The 16130-nt window shown below is 48.2% G+C and overlaps 1 protein-coding gene across 5 annotated transcripts in view; it reads left to right on the top strand.

Annotated features, from left to right (window-relative positions):
• LOC144158870 (uncharacterized) overlaps positions 1-14431 on the top strand; it is a 72623-nt gene extending 58192 nt beyond the window's left edge. For 3 of the 5 annotated variants that reach the window (XM_077690045.1, XM_077690043.1, XM_077690042.1), the window contains exons 8-10: positions 989-1024; positions 11562-11668; positions 14243-14431. In XM_077690045.1, the coding sequence (XP_077546171.1) occupies positions 989-1024; positions 11562-11668; positions 14243-14276 (177 nt within the window). In that variant the 3' untranslated portion in view covers positions 14277-14431. The remainder of the gene's footprint in view (positions 1-988; positions 1025-11561; positions 11669-14242) is intronic. The other 2 variants (XM_077690041.1, XM_077690040.1) reach the window with 2 other exon arrangements.
• The last annotated feature ends 1699 nt before the right edge of the window (positions 14432-16130 follow it).

Here is a 16130-nt window from a genome sequence, read left to right as displayed (position 1 = left end):
CGCAAATAGCCAGTTTGAACTTCTGGTAACCTAGTCAAATGTTTTGAAGCCAGTTCCTACGTAGAGCAAATGTGCTGCGGAAGAACAAAAACCTCGGCCCATCTCCACTAACGGAAAAACTGGGGAGGGGCGAAGCATGCAGTGTGTAAGTCTATTCTTAGCGCCTTCGGGTTTTTGCCAACGGAGATGAACCCATTGGTGGGTGAGGTATGAAGCTTTGCTGTCAAAGCCTTTTGTTTTCGAAACACGAAGTTCTCTAGCGCGAGGCGTAAACGAGTTTCCCGGTGTTTTAGTAGAGTGACTACATCAGACAACGATTACGGCGACGACGACAGGAGACGCCAACAGCCCCAGCCGCTAAGGGGCTTCGACCCTAAAACAAAACGACCTGCTCGATGGACACCGTTTGAAATGAAAGCGGAGGCCTCGCGGTCCGCTTGCCGGAAATAACTTTGCGAATAACTTTCCTACAATTGAAAGATAATGCAAGTGAAAGCAATCTTAGATTGTGGATGTAATGTAGTGATTCTCCGGTTGTGTGACGAATCTGTGTCCAAGCCGAACGCCCTTCCCTCCCCTCTTCGACGAAAGCAGCCCGAGCCCGAAAGTTAGTAATTTCGAAACGTAACGTGAGGGGCACTTGTAAGTAGCGGATATTGAGAAGTGCTGGAGAGCTTGTTTCGCAAAAAAGAAAAAGAGAGCAAGTACAGAAAACCCTCGTTATTGCGAAGTTGTCGGCAAAAAACATTGGTTACATTGTAATCAATATTTCGTCAAAACCAGGTATAACCGGGTGTAATATATGGCAGTTTGAATGAAGCGACATTTCGAAAAAAAATTTTGCTATCGCGACGGCTTACCATTCTAATGGCTTACCATTAACCATCTTAACATCTATAAACAGTGTATTATAAAGGTATTTTTTTGGCCTTCTACGCACAGCATGTTTTTGACTCAACCATTTTTCTGCCCTTTCTATGTGGACCAGGATACGACCGTTGTAGAAGTGATGGAAACGCTCCAGGTAGGTCAATTTGTAACACTTAAAGGACTACTGACACGAAATTTTCGTGTTACGTTTTTTTTCGCTACTATGGGTACCTATTAGCCCACTAATCACAGAATGACGCATTAGACGTTCGACCGCAGCACAAACAATCATTTACGGCGTCGTTTATACGTGTCAGTTTCGGTTTCGACAAAACGAACGCCGAGCGGCCGCCATGGCAGGAGGTAGCACCTGACGTCATCATTCTTGTTGCACCGCTGCCGGTTTCGACGCGCGCGCGAGCGAGCGCACGCCCAGACCGGCCGAGGCCTTCACCATCCCCGCGCGCCCGGGCAGCATGACGTCAGTCTCAAAACCATGACGTGTAGACGCGGTGTAGCAGCGCGCGCTAACCGCAGCCAGCGCGTCGGCTACGTTACGACGCTGGAGCACCTGCTATGCTCCTGCCCAGAGTTTGCAGCACACCGAGGAGTGCTGCAGACCTCGCTCCAGCGTCTTGGGCTGCCCTACCAGCGCCTTGAAAGTCTGCTGTTCCCAGCGGACCCCGACAGCACCCGCCGTGACGCCTTCCGCCTCCTGCTGGCCTACCTGGAGGCCACCGGGCTAAACAAGCGCTTGTAGACAGCAGTCTGCCGTCTGCGCCATTACTGCTGCTGCTTCACTTATTTTCACGTAGAGGCTCCCCGTTTTTCTTTTTCACGCCTACCTATCTCTTTTATCACCCCTTTCTTCTCTCTAATCTTTACATCTCCTTCCTCCCCCTCCCCCCGCACTGGGTTGTATGCAAGTGAGCCCCCAGTTGGGCTCAATAATATCCCCAGTGCACTTCCTTTCCTTTTCACTCGAACCACCTAATAGTAGTAGCGGCTACGTTACGGGAGCCCCGACGTCGGCTCTTTGGGGGAAGTAGCAGATGATGTCATGCTGGCCCGCTCAGGGCGTTCTCGTGCGGGCAGAGATTAAAATTGATTTAAAACATGTTATACTGAACGGCTACTGTTGAAACTTGCTGGGAGATATCTCCTGATAAAAAGGAAGCATTTTACATAGTTATCTCAACTTTGAAATTTCGTGTCACTACTCCTTTAACGTGGTTGTTACCGTTCGGCTAGCGCTTCTGCACTGCGCACGCGCAGTGCCAATCAGCGTGACATGTCGGAATAATATGCCGTTCCGGAACTATCGGGCCGTGCAGATTTCTAATGCGCAAGCTTTTTTAAGTGCGAATGCACTTCTTAAGCGAGCCTGAAGCGTCCGCCGCCGTCCGCATAGCAACAGCTGCGGGTGCGCGCGCTCCTCGTCTTCCTTGGCAACGGGGGGAGATGGGCGCGCGCTGCCTGGCCGCTGACATGGCACATACCCACGTGGGGGATTGGCCAGGAATCGGGCGTGAGAAGGGCTAATGCACCCGCTTAAAGGAGTACTGACACGAAATTTCAAAGCTGAGATCCGCTCTAGCAATCAAGTACAACGACAACACAAATAGGTGTCTGTGCATGGCACATACCCACGTGGGGGATTGGCCAGGAATCGGGCGTGAGAAGGGCAAATGCACCCGCTTACAGGAGTACTGACACGAAATTTCAAAGCTGAGATCCGCTCTAGCAATCAAGTACAACGACAACACAAATAGGTGTCTGTGAATAAATGCATCTTTCTTTCTTTGTAGTTGTGTGTGTGTGTGTGATCTCTCTTTCGCGAACATTACAGTTGTGTGCATGTGTGTAATCTCTCGACTACTCATTAAGATCACGATATCCACCGTAATCGCGCAATCAACAACCGTGCATTCGCACTTACACACTCTCCCCCTCGGGGAAGTGCGAGGGAATTTTTCTAAAGCTTTCCACGAAATCTCTCCGTCTGTAATGCGCACACGACGACCTCCATAGATACACATGGGGTCGTGCAGGGTATTCAATAAAAAATCCTTGGATGTTCATATTTTCGCGCAACACTGCCTCGGAAAGTTCTTTTTTTTAATGCATTTGTGTACAATTGGGAGCCCGACTCTGGGAGCTGTAAGGTGTATAGCAGTTCGTACTTTGTGAAGTTGCCTTCCTTGCACTGACTGTGTGTATTGCAGTGAAGTTTCTGCATTTTTTGTGAGATGGTGAAGCCGACTCTGTAGGCTTCCTGGTGTGTAGCTGTGAAACACGCATTACAAAGACTCTGTAAAGTTTCCTTCTGGGCAATGGTTTTGTGTACTGCAACGATGTCTTATGAGTCATGACAGCCGTCAAATCAGCAAGAAAATCCAGGCGTGATACGTCAGCGTGTACAAACGAAGATGAGCGGCCAGAAAGAATTTCTGACACTACCAAATTTCCGACATGGTAGATTTTACAAATTTTATAACTCTCTCTTGGGACGTCTAAACGCGAGAACTTTTGTTTAGTCTTTCTGGCTGGCTGGCTGGCTGGCTGGCTGGCTGGCTGGCTGGCTGGCTGACCGGCTGGCTGACGGACTGCTTGCCCCCAACTCAACCACCGGTCAAACTAAGGCAGAAGCAACGCTCGAACACGAAGTATATATGCGCAAGACCGTTCCGAACAACCAGAACTGGTGCTAATGCCTTATACAAGATCACATTGTTCAGCGCAAAGAAAACCTCACGCATATTTGAAGCAAAATATGAGAACATAATTGAGGATACCGGCGGTCTTTTAATTAGAGTGCACGTCGGATTGTTCAGTACGACAGCAAGTGAGAACGCGACGCGTTAAAAACAGGGTCGAAGAGAGCCGAGATAAAAGCGAACACTAGAAGTAAGCTCGAGCCGCTACAAGTACCACAGAAACAAAAGGCCTCAAGAGGTGGCGCGCGAGCAGTTCGAACGCGGAGAGGAAGAGGAGAAAAAACTTTATTGGTGGCATGGAGGAAAGAAAAGCTTAGGAGAGGCCCTGACGTCACACCCAGCGCAGCCGGAAACGCCATTTCTGTAAGTCGAATGGCGGACCATTGGCCCTCCATGCCATTGGCGGACTCTTTTTGCCTCTCTCTCTCTGTGCACCTTCTCCGCCTCCTCCGTCCTGTATCGCCTCTCTTGTCGTCTGCATCTGCCAGCGCCGAGCCGGCGGAAATCAGCTGATAGGCAGGTAGAAGGCCGTTTTGCAGCGCGTGACCGTGAACCTAAACGCGCGGTTACACTGTTACACGTCTTCAGTGTGGCCGCAGCAGGTCTGCGAAGCGGCTCGCTCTAACAATGCCGCAATGCTCGGTGCCAGGCTGCAAGTCGCGATCGGTACCCAAGGAATTGGGCGTCACTTTCCACCGGTTAGTGCATCATTCCGCTGACAAGTATTGCTGTACATTGGTGTGCATTCATCCTTTGTTTGCAATCGCCGCCGTTTATAGGTACCCAAGCGATGGAGAACGCTGCAAACAGTGGGCGAACGCCGTGCGGCTACCGGACTGGAAAGTGCCCAAGTTTGCGTTGCAGTTTCACTGGCAATCCCAGAGATGACTAGTCAATTAAACGGCCGTTCTATATATATATATAGGTAAGCAGTACTTCATGCAGATTTCACGCTAAAAAATTGTGGAATGTTTTTACCGTTGTTCGCGTGCCTTCGATAGAATTTTTTGCGAAGGAGGAGGAGGAGGAGGAGGAGGAGGAGGCAAAACGTTTTATTGAGCAAAAAAAAAAATGAGAGGGTGGGTGGCGTCAATAAACCTTTTTTCGCCAAGTTTCAACTTGTCTCACTGTCAATAAATTCAAGGTGATATCAGTTGAAAACGTTCATACACTAACCTCGTAGTATGAAGCGTTGAAAAGCGAAATCCAGAGCGAGACCACAAAAAGATCCAGATTCCAGATCCAGCACTCTTCCAGTCAACAGACGGACACCTACTAAGGTAATAGGACGATGGAATTATATCAACTGGGAATCTACCTTGTAACAGTTGCAAAAGCACTGCCGCGCATTGCCGGCCTAGCAAACTATATATTGCAGCGGCGATAACCAAAAAATTGAGTTGCGAATCGTTCGGTTGCAAGTCGCCTACGTACTGCACACCGTGTATCACTTCCCGAAAATCTACCTGACAGGGTGTCCGCGCGTACGACGGGACGGCGCGTTCACGATATCTGCACTTCAATAGGCGCGTCGTGATCGCGACCGGAGCAATAGCTTGACGCGGTACAAGGTGCACTTGCAAGTAGACATTAAATGACATATTCACATCGGCGCAGCTGTCGCAACTCGCAGCATCCTTTTAGAGTTCCGCAAGACCACAGCGCAGCAAAGCGAAGCAGCAATCTTCGCAATCGGACGACTAGGCAGGCGCTGCCTTTCCTCCATGACTGGCGAACGGCGGGCGGGCTGTTGCTAGGACGCCGTTGCTAACGCGACTTACAATGGCCGCCGAAAACACGTGACTTCCTCCACACTTTTGCCAATGCGCGGGGATAGCTGGGGGCCTCTCCTAAGCTTTTTTTTCCTCCATGATTGGTGGCAAAAAGTAGATTTTCGTCTTCCCAAGTGAGAGGAGCCCTCATTCCAGAGCCCCTGTAGCTTTGGCTGTCGCCCGGGCCCTCTCGACCAGTCTGCGCTGATCTTCCAGGGTCGAGCTGGACAGCACGGCTTCCCACTGTTCACTCGTTGGATTGTCATTCACAGGCACTGTCTTAGTTTCGGTACAGGCCCATGTGACGTGGTAAAGAGTAGCTGTTTCTCGCCCGCACAGTGGGCATTGATTTGACGGATGGACAGCGGGGTACATCGAGTGGAGGGGAAATTTGAATTGAAATGACCAAATCTCCAATGCACTCATAAAGGGAGGGATGAGACGGGAGGGGTAAGAGTGTGAAGGAAGGAAGAGAGGGCAGAGGGTGTTCCGGGGAAGGGTGGAAGGTGACTTTTATTGTTCAACCACATCACCCCCCCCTCCCCCACAAGCGCTAAAGAGAAAGTACTTAGCATTGCTTAAGATGGAAGTCGAATGCTTGTTTTGCTATTAGGGGTACGGAACTTTTTATGCGCAACTTAGGTTTTCTAATAAATTTTGCTCTATCTGACGTGTTGTTCGTACTCATGTAAAAGTTCCGTGAAAGTAGCGCTTGGAACAAAAAAATCCCCCACCTCCCCGAAGGGGATCGTGCGGAAATGCGAATGCATTGGATGCACCGAATTCTTCTTTGCGGTATCGTTGCCGCGAGGGATTCGACTTCACCGACTTCCATCGCTATCAAGGCGCCAGTCGGCAAGCAGTCACGGAGAGAGGCGCGCGCTCCCTGCATTTATAGGCCTCCTGCGCTGCCCAGGGGGCGCTGCGCAAGCGGCTTCTGGGCAGTACTTCCGGGTAGTACAAAGCTGCGCGGGTCCCATAGGATCCCCTGTTGACAGAAGCAAAATGAGCTCGACGCTCCCGATTATTTTGCGACGTGGTCACCAGCTCATCCCCGACGCGTCCGATCTATTTCAGCGATCAACTTGGCATTAGGGGAAAAAGCTTTGCGGCGCTAAACACGTTTACAGCGACGACGAAAGTGCCGGGACCGTGACGGCGTCTGCTACTCGCAGGTTCACCGATCGATGGTCGTACGAAGTGAAATTGTAAGTGAAATTTCTAGGTTAAACTAATACTCTAGGTTACAAAGACTTCTCAAAAACAGCCAATCAAAAAAGAAGAGTGACGCAATCGGCGATTATCGCGCTTTAAAAAGCCAGCGAGTCCGGCGGACCGCAGGCTCGCCTGCTGCAGTGCGCCGCTCTTTTGCGTACCTGCACACTATGCGTGCACTTTCATTAAACAGTGCTCGTTTGCGTCGCCGTTACGAATACATGGTGCAGCGTTAGCTTGCCGTTTTGTTGCGTGTCTCAGTGACAAAATGCCGCGACCGTCAGAAGCGTGAAATCTGTTTTGCGATTCCGAAATTAGTGGCCGTAAAACAAAGTGGTCGGGCGAACTAAGAGGCCGCTCGCTTTCCTTGTTTGCTCTCACTTTACTTAATTACGCTCTTGCAACATACATTCCCAGTTCGCACTTAATAGCCTAGAATGAGGGTCAGTAACGGCCGAGTTCCATGCAGCCGACACGGCGGAGGGCTGGACGGCAAATCCGGAGGAGGGGGGGAGGGGGAGGAGGAGGGGGCTTTGAATGCTAAGAGAAAAAAATCAGCGAGTTTCTAATAATATTTGACAATAATCTGGCGAAGTGTGAAGATGGGGGGGGGGGGGCAATTCAACTGGAGGACGCCAATTCTCTGTTCTTGTCTCGCTGTCTAACTCCATTTGAAGTCAAAACTGGCGTGTCGGCGTTCAGATTCGACGACCCCTGCACTAGAAAACCAACACAGTCAGTGATGATCGCGTGTAAATATTCGGGGCCCCGCGCCGTGTATGCGGCTGTGTTATGTGATGTTATAGAAGTACACATCTCTGCAGGCAGCGGGCGTGTGATTTGGTGCATGTTTTGCGTCTTTTAATAGCGCTTAATTTGTTTATTTGGCGTATTGCCCCACCTACTCGCTAGTATATATGTACCCTGCCGTTCGTTAATCGTGCGGCGTAAAACGTTACGCAAGAATCCTTTAGTTTGCGAAAATACGAAACAAAATTTCCACTCGTTTCAAAGGCGGTGCCAGGCCAGCAGTGTCAGCTGAGTCGGCTGCGCAATTCTTGCGTTCGCTTGCATGCTCCCGCTGAAGCAACGTTTTGCAGTTACCTCAGGATATAGGATGAGCAGCGTTCCGTGTTTATGCTACTCCTGAACTTTCCTTTGGCGACCGCATGCAAGAAGAAAAAAACTGTAACTGTCGTCAAACAGTTAAACCACCTGACCTGGCGATACTGTCCCACGCCGCGACCACCGCGACAGCTCGCTCAAAAGAAAACCGACAAATCGGCTTCTTTTAGCGGATATTATTATTTTTAGCCTCTGCAACTACTTTAAGGGCTATTTCATACAATATGCAGTCATTTAAACACGCCACAAAGCGCCACAACCAACTTTCACTCTGGCTTGTAATTGAAAACACATGGAGGGCGACGAGGGTCGTCTGCTTTTGTACTACCCAGAGGCGTCGGCCGCTAGGGGCGCTGCATGTCGCCAAAACTCCAGCGCAGGAGGCCTATATGCGCAGCGAGCGGAGAGGGGTACGCGGGGAGGAGAGAGAGACCCGCGCCAGCCCGCGCGCGAGCTCTCTCTCTGCCCCGAGCTCCGCGATGCGAGCGCCCTCACACGCCGAGCGCGCTCCTCCTCTCCACTCACTCTCCGCTACTCCGCCCGAGCTCCGCGATGCGAGCGCCCTCACACGCCGAGCGCGCTCCTCCTCTCCCCTTGCCCTCCGCTACTCCACACCTGCTCCGGTTGCTAGGCGCGCGCCACAGCTGTTGCTAGGCGCACGCCGCTCAACGACGCAAGACAACCTGCGGCTAAGAAATGCATTGGCATTTAAAAAAAAGTACTTTTTGGCTATCTATCACGTCATCGGTTGGTGTAATCGTCAGCCACATTCTTGAATGACTGATACCGTCAGAAGTATTATTCTACGATATTCGTACTCATGTAAAAGTAACGTGAAAGTACCATTTGAAACAAAGCAGTTTTTAGCTATCTATCGCCTCATCGGTTGGTGTAATCATCAGCCACATTCTTGTTGGACTGATACTGTCAGAAGTATTAGTATACAATATGTACGAGGTCTCTCAAACGATAACTAAGGAGTTCTGATTCGCTAAAAGAGTTTGCAGAAGAACTGGATATTTTCTTTGGCCCCCGACAAATGAGTTTCATCCGTGGGGTACATGTACTGCCCAATAGTAAGAAATTTACTAACTTGTGAGCTCAGTCCCGTCGTTATAACAATTATCTACGCAGCACGCAACTAACAAAACGTATTAGAAGTTTTTTGGATCAGCTGTCACCTCTACATAATGACACTGTTGACACGTAAAATAATAGAAAAGCTGCAGAAGCAATAAAGCTCGGAGAATTTCATTCTTTGGCAGTTTTCCCTCGTTGTTCATCAGCAAACCTTAGTGAAGACGCAGGTGAATTTAGTTTTCGAAACGAAAAGCACGATATAATTGAATAAAAAAAATGGCAACATCTTCACTCCGTGGATGATGGCGAGGGTGCGGAGTACGGGGACTCGAAATGGCATCCAAGTTGCGCCCGGAGTAACATCCGATTTGAGCTCCGACCATCATTCGATTTCAGCCGTGAATTGCACCTTGGTTATTCCCTAACTGAAACTGCAATTCACGGCTCAAATCGAATTTCGCTTGATCTCCGCTTGATGGTGGTGTGCGCACAGATGGACGCGGACGGACATTGGGAGCTCCTAAGGTACTCCGCACCGTTACAGGCGAGGGAGTAAGCCGTTTGACTCTCGGGTACTAACTCACGGTCGTAGCCCAGTGGGTAAAGACGACTGACATTAACTCCGTCTGGTCTACCAGACACAGGCTCGAATCCTGCGGGTGCGTGTGTTATTTTTTGCGATTGTAAATGCTATGCGCACGGACGCGGACTGACATTGTGCGGTCCCAAGATACTCCGCACCTAAAATGAAACCCAGTTACACCCGGTGCGAAATCAGCTGAAACGGCGGGGCTGCGGCTGTCTGGTGTCTGCTCGAACGTCAAAGGGCGCTCGCCTGAGAACTGCAGCGCCGTTGCGGCACAAATTCTGCGTTTCACGCCAAGGAATCGGCAGCTAAACGTCCGTGGTGGGAGGCTCCATCACTTCTCCCTCCCTTAACGGGAGGGGAAGAGAGGAACCTGCCATTTGGAGACCCCTGAGCCCTCTATCGTTGGGTCTGGGAACCGCTTTCTGTGAGGCGTGGCCTCCGCGATCGGCGCGCTGCCGTCAGCTGATCGCGGAGGCCATGTGTGAGGCGGTTCACAGACCCTCCGATAGAGGCCGCCGTCGGGTCTGGAAACCTGCTCCTACCCATGCGTGACGCATGACCTACGTGGGACGAATGAAAAAGCTCTGCCTGCAACAGCTCCGCAGTTAAAATATTAAATTTAGGTTTAACGTGAGAGAGCTACACAAGGCATGCCGTTGTGGAGGGCCATGGACCTATCCACTGAAGAGACAGAGTCCGCCGTGGCATGGAAGCGTTCAGCAGTTCCAAAAATGCCGTAGCCAATGAGCCACAATGGCAGGTTCTTGAGTGCAAAAGTAGAATCAGTCATCGAAAGCGAAAAAAAATAGAAATCGGGGAACTGGCGCATGGAAAGCTAGAAAGATGCCGCAGCTTAGGTAAGTTAAGCTAACGTTGAGATGAGAAAAGGGCTGCTGCATTGAAATGTGGCGGCGCGTGGCAAGGTATATACAGTGACAGCTTTTGCTCTGGGGGATATAAAAAACGCCATTTTCAGGTCAACCTAGTGAGGTTTGTTGATCAATTTCCCCGCCATTGCTTAATCCCTCAACTTCCCAACTATTTCTTAATCGATAGATGTGGATACTAATTTACTTGGCTGTTTTCCCGTGAACATCGGCTAATAATTGGTTGTAAGGGTCTAAAAATGCCGCCACCGGCGCGGCTCCCACCACGCATGCGCCCCGCACAGCGGACCACTTGGATCAAATCATAAACAAGTTTTATAAAGCGACCAGACTGATTAGGACGACCTCAAGGTCACCACCTGAAGACTGCTACCACGTACGTTTAAGAAGAGCAGGGTGCAAGCCTGTTGCGCCTGTCGGGTGAGAGTTCTATGTCCTGATGTGCGCACACCAATGGCGTAGTTGGAAGGCAGCCGCCATTGCGGGTGTTTCTTGATGCGCGCTGCAGGTTTTAATGACGATACTACTTCTTCGGCTGCTCAAACGCGAGAATTTTGTCTGTGTGTATTTATGTACGCCTGTCTGTCCCTAGATTCAGCAGCCCGACCAAAATTAAAAATGAATTCTTGAGCGAGACGCTTATATAGGCAAAACATTTTCAATCTAGTATATCCATACATTGGCTCCATATTTGTCGACATTGTTCACTAAAAAGATATTATTAGGCTTATTTGACGTACACTGTCAATACATAACTGGTATTCGTAGCTTTGTAGTGTTCGTCTAATTAAACGTGCACGTGCGTTCAATGTTTGCGATAGCAAATTAAAAAAACGCGTTTAAAAACTGTTTATACCATACCATGCACACAGTGCTGTTGCCGGGGCCTCGCGCTGGTGGCTCCGGCGCGTAGTCTCAGCAGTCTCGAAAGAGATTGCGCGGCAGAGCGAACGCGGCAAAATTGAACTCCGCACACCTCCAATGGGTGGACAGAGAATGCAGCGGTGAACGGACGAGATAGGAGAGGCAGTTACGTAGCAGGGGGCGGCAAAAACTATCGTCTTTCTACGACATTTGCAGCTACGCGAGCAGATACGCGGCCATTTTTCTCTGTGTGCATGTTGGGCGCAGACAATTGGAGCTGTGAGGCGGGTTGGGATCACACGTGTTGTACAGGGTGTGTGATGAGCATTGGTACGTAAAAGTGCAATCTTGCGAGATGAACGCATCAAGAAGAGATCTGTTCGTCTGCTGTCCTTGAATTGGTGCGAAGGGTTACATTAACTGTGTGCAATTTCTTTTTCAGTGTGTTCTGAAGAAGCTGTCAAACCAGGATTTGGATAAAGTCGCCAAAGGAGTGCTGCGTGACCTGGTCAATCTGCTCATGGAGGTCAACATTGGCGGGCCTTTTAAGTTCAGAAAATAACTGGGCCTGTTCCTGGTATAATCGGATCCTTTTCATATAAGTTTGCGGATTTTCCCTTTTCTATAAAAAGCAGTCCTCCAATTGCGAGGGGCTATATAATTATATTTGAACATAAAACGACGCAACAGCGATCATGGTCTGTTCACTCTTTAGATAGCTACAAAGGTATTGTAGTCTAGAATGGTTAAGGTGCAAAAACCTTCATTTCTGACCTATCTTCTGGCCACAGAAGCAGTTAAGAATGGAAAGATTCGCATTTTATGAATTTCTGCGAATGCGTTTTTGTTTTCCAGGATACATGGCGTACAACGCCTTTTCGCCGTGAAAAAGGCGCTGAAAGTGCAATACAGAAGTCATGCTTTCACCAGTAGCCGCTGCGTTTTTGCTTGCTTGGCCGATACGAACTATTGTTGCTCGTACGCCGATGCCTGCTTTCTCTCTATTTAGCGGCGTAGCTGGTGTCAGAAATTATGTTATTGAGCAACAAAAGATTTGCGTCCTGCGAGCTTTTTGATTAAAAGTATCACTCTTATTTGCCCAGTAGCCAATTCTAACGGGAATGGTATTTTCAGTTACACAATTCAGAGGCCCCTGGCACACTGGCGCGGGTTGTTTAAGGGGCCAACTGCCGGTTCGAGGCCATGTATTATTCATTTGTCTGCTACTTATTATTCATTTTATCTGTAACCCAGCGCAGCGCTACATTTTTACGTAACGAAACGTTGACCTTAGGCAAACGTTTCACAATAACGTCGTTCCCAGCTTGGAAAAACTGCTTCCAATTTTTTTCCTTCAAGATGTGTAAAGGAGTGAAATAAAATGATGAACGATGAAGCTACCAATCGTGGGCCTCACTCAAGCTCATCCCATTCGAAAGAAAAACAATCTGAAGAAATTCAGAGAATTCTCTACTAATGTGTAGCATTCTTATGAGGCTTCTCTAGAGTTCAAGTTTTTTAAAGTCAATTTTTTTTTGTTCTTCTCCATTCTGTCCGACCAATTATCTCAATTTACGCTATTATAACGATTACAGGTTTTACTTACACCAAATCTGGATTTTTGAGGATAAGCGGTTCGCCATTTTCGCTATTTTTTTTTCTATTTTTCTTGTTGTGGCTTTCCAAAATTCTGCCCGAGCAATTATCTACATTTACGACGTTATAACAATTCAAGGTGTAACTTCCGCGAAATTTGCATTTTTGGGGCAATGCAGGGCGTTTCACGGTTCGCCATTTCTACTACTTTTTTTCCATTTCTCTTATTTTTTGGCTTTTCAAAATTATTGCCAAACAATTATCTCCATTTACGCTATTATAACGATCAAAGATGGAACTTCCGCGAATCCGCATTTTTGTCTGAATTCAGGGCGTTCAACGGTCCTGTCTGCGGGGGTAGTCGGCATAGAATGCTGCGTATTAAAAAGTGCATGCATTTTTTTGTTGTTTTTGGTGTGCAAAATGCACATAGTTGCTTTTTTTTTCGCTTGACCATGAGGCCCTTCTGTTAATTGTCTACGTAGATTAAAGGGACTGCAACGTTTCCGATAAACTTTGCCACTCCTTCCTTCACGTCGGGAAGCACAGCAAAAAGCTTTTGTTATCGCCAGTCCGGTGTTGCAATACGTGAGTTGCTCGTCACAGCGCATACACCTTCTCAAAATGTCCATCGAATGCGTTCATTTCTCCAACTTAAGGAAAGCCGGCCAATTGCCGCTACACCGCTCTAACGACAAAATTCCAGTGGACGAAGAATGCCAATACTGGCAAAAGACAAAAATCTTTTGAGAAAATTTCTCTGGGGGGTATTTAGCGGTACTTTGTGGCTTTGGTACTTAGTGGTTCCCTATTTTAAGTACTTGATGTGTTGGTTGACCACTTTCTTAGAGCATGTAAGATTTAGAAAAGAAGTCGAGAAAGTGTTGTGAGGTTCCAGGGAACAAGCGTAACACGTATTGTAGGCGGGCCAGTTGGTACGTAACTGGGTTGCAAACAGCGCGGGAACAGGACAATAGGAGGATCACACATTGTCATTTCTAGATTAGAATGTCACGTGTTTTCTGTATTTTCTTATTTATTGCCTGTTCGCGATAATAAACATCAGTTGTTAGTCGGCGCCGTGTTTGTGTGGCCCTCCTATCGTCCTTTTCCCGCGCTGTTTGTAACGCAGGAAACAAGCGTCTTGGATCAGGGAACAAACTCAGGTGCAAGGCGTAATAGCTAAAATTAAGTGGAAGAAATGGAGTTGGACTAAGCGTGTGACGCGGAGATCCGACAACTGATGGTCAACCAAGTTTAAAGAAGCAGGTTACCGGGAGACCGGGCTAAAAGTAGGGCAAGACAATTAACCCGATAGATGAGCAAATACGAAAATACTGTGGCAAGAAGGGACTCCGGCCTTGAAAGAAATGAGCATTTGGGAAGGCCTCCACTACCGGAGGCCTCCGTCCCGTAGTGGACATAGGCTGCCCATGATAATGGCGCTGATGGTGATTATGAATTGACGTCGGTTTTTTGCTGCCCTCCTAATATTTATTTTTATCTCCGCGCTTTCTTTTCATTTAGGTTAACCGCCAACGGACGTATTCGGAAGGATTAGCAACCCGAGAGAAAAGATTGCTTTGTGTAACCAAGAGTGTGACTTACCACTGCATAATCAAGGAAGCGTGCATTCAGAACGTCAACACCATGAACCGCTTTTTTCTCATATCCAATAAATTTGTTGCAAGGTGATTTTTGGATTTTTGTGAACCTTTAGATGCCTTGAGGGAAGGCTTGTAAGTTGCCGTGAGGTTATTAGGCTTTGATTAGCATTGCAATATTTTTACACAACAAGCATTCCAATAACGCGTTATGTACACTGTTATGTAAAACGGACTACCCTCCCCAGCAGCTCCATAGACTGTTACCGTTAGAACGTTGAAAGGGGCCACGAAGACAGCGTTATTTAACTTGAAACAACTAGCCTTTGCTAATTCACTCCACCTAATTATTGCCCTGAAAGGGTATTTTGTCCAAAATAATACAAGCAATATTGACGAGGAGTAAACTTTAATGAGCAGGATTTCTTTTAGTGCCCGATGAGTGGTTATGTCATTCCAGGAATCCATGGTCCTGTGCTACTTGCCCTGCCCGGGTTACAAGCCTGTGTTTGTAGTAGGGGTATAGTCAGTAAGGGTACAAAGTAGGGATACATAGTAGGGGTACATAGTAAGTAAGGGGTATATAGTACATAGTAAGGGTATATAGTAGGGTTTGTAGTAGGGGTATAGTCAGTAAGAGTACGTAGTAGGGGTATAGACATGTCAGTAAGCCTCTCATTGGTCTCCGGCTAAGGGTTAGTGCTGAGGAGTTTTCACAGTGGAGCTCTGGAAGGTCGAGCCTTTTCGAAAGTCTGCTGAATGTCGCACATCACGCAGGGGTTGGAGGAGGTTCTGAGACCCTCCGGCGACCCGGTTCATAGACGCATCGATAGATGGCGCAGTGGTCTCAAGGGCGGGTACCTCTCCTTCCCGCCAGGGAAGAGAGAGGGAAGGAAGCCTCGCAGCGCTGATGTCTAGCTGCCGACTCCTTTGCGCAAACCGTAGAATTTGCGCAGTGACGGCGCTGTCGTTCTCGGCCAAGCGCCCGTCCGCGTTCGAGCCGACACAAGGCAAGCACACCGTCGCTGTTTCAGCAGATATCACACTGGGTGGGAGTGCCGTTGTTAATTTTTGTTTTCTAATACCACGTAGTAGAGAGAGTTATCGAGGTCCGCGCGGTATTAGCAGTTTCTTGGGTGAGTTCTCGGATATATGGCATTCAGCAGCGATCAGTATATTTGTGGTTTCTGTTTGCAATCTGCTTCTTCCCTGCAGTTGTTCACAGTACCAGGACATTTTCGCCTCTTCATGTAGTGATCTAATACACACGCATGATCTCGTGGGGTGATAAATTTGCCTTTGGGATGGTTGTAATACCAGGTGCACATGTATCCAGCCATGGTGTATGCCTCGAGGTTTGTGCCCCGGTTTACACAGTGAGAGTTTTTGCCCCGCTTTACAAAGTATGCAGACGTCTGGTATGGCCTTGTTTTGTCGCATCCTTGGAAATCTCCCGCAGGCCCTTTGAGTTTCAGTTTCAGTTCCAGTTTATTATTCGTAACAAAATACACAATGTGGGAAAAATATTATACAGAAAGGGGTCCCAGAGTTTAGCATGTAATGGGACCCCTTCTCATTTGACGAGTAGAAAACAAAATTCTCAGCAGTAGCATAAGCTACGAGGTGTGTTATTCTGAGAACGTAGTGAAGTAATACAACAGAAATCATACAAAAAATAACAGAGAAAGCCACAGTAAAATATTGTATACAATAGTTCGCGGTAAAGCTGCATTTAATTCACATAAAAATGGCAAAACACTGGGAATGAAGTGGGAAAGCATTTCAATACAAAACATAATGCATACACTGAT

The sequence above is a fragment of the Haemaphysalis longicornis genome, unplaced genomic scaffold (genome assembly GCF_048455015.1).
Source record: "Haemaphysalis longicornis isolate Haplotype H1 unplaced genomic scaffold, Haemaphysalis longicornis Haplotype H1 scaffold_10, whole genome shotgun sequence".
Lineage (NCBI taxonomy): Eukaryota > Metazoa > Arthropoda > Arachnida > Ixodida > Ixodidae > Haemaphysalis > Haemaphysalis longicornis.
This window is presented reverse-complemented; position numbering and strand designations above follow the sequence as displayed.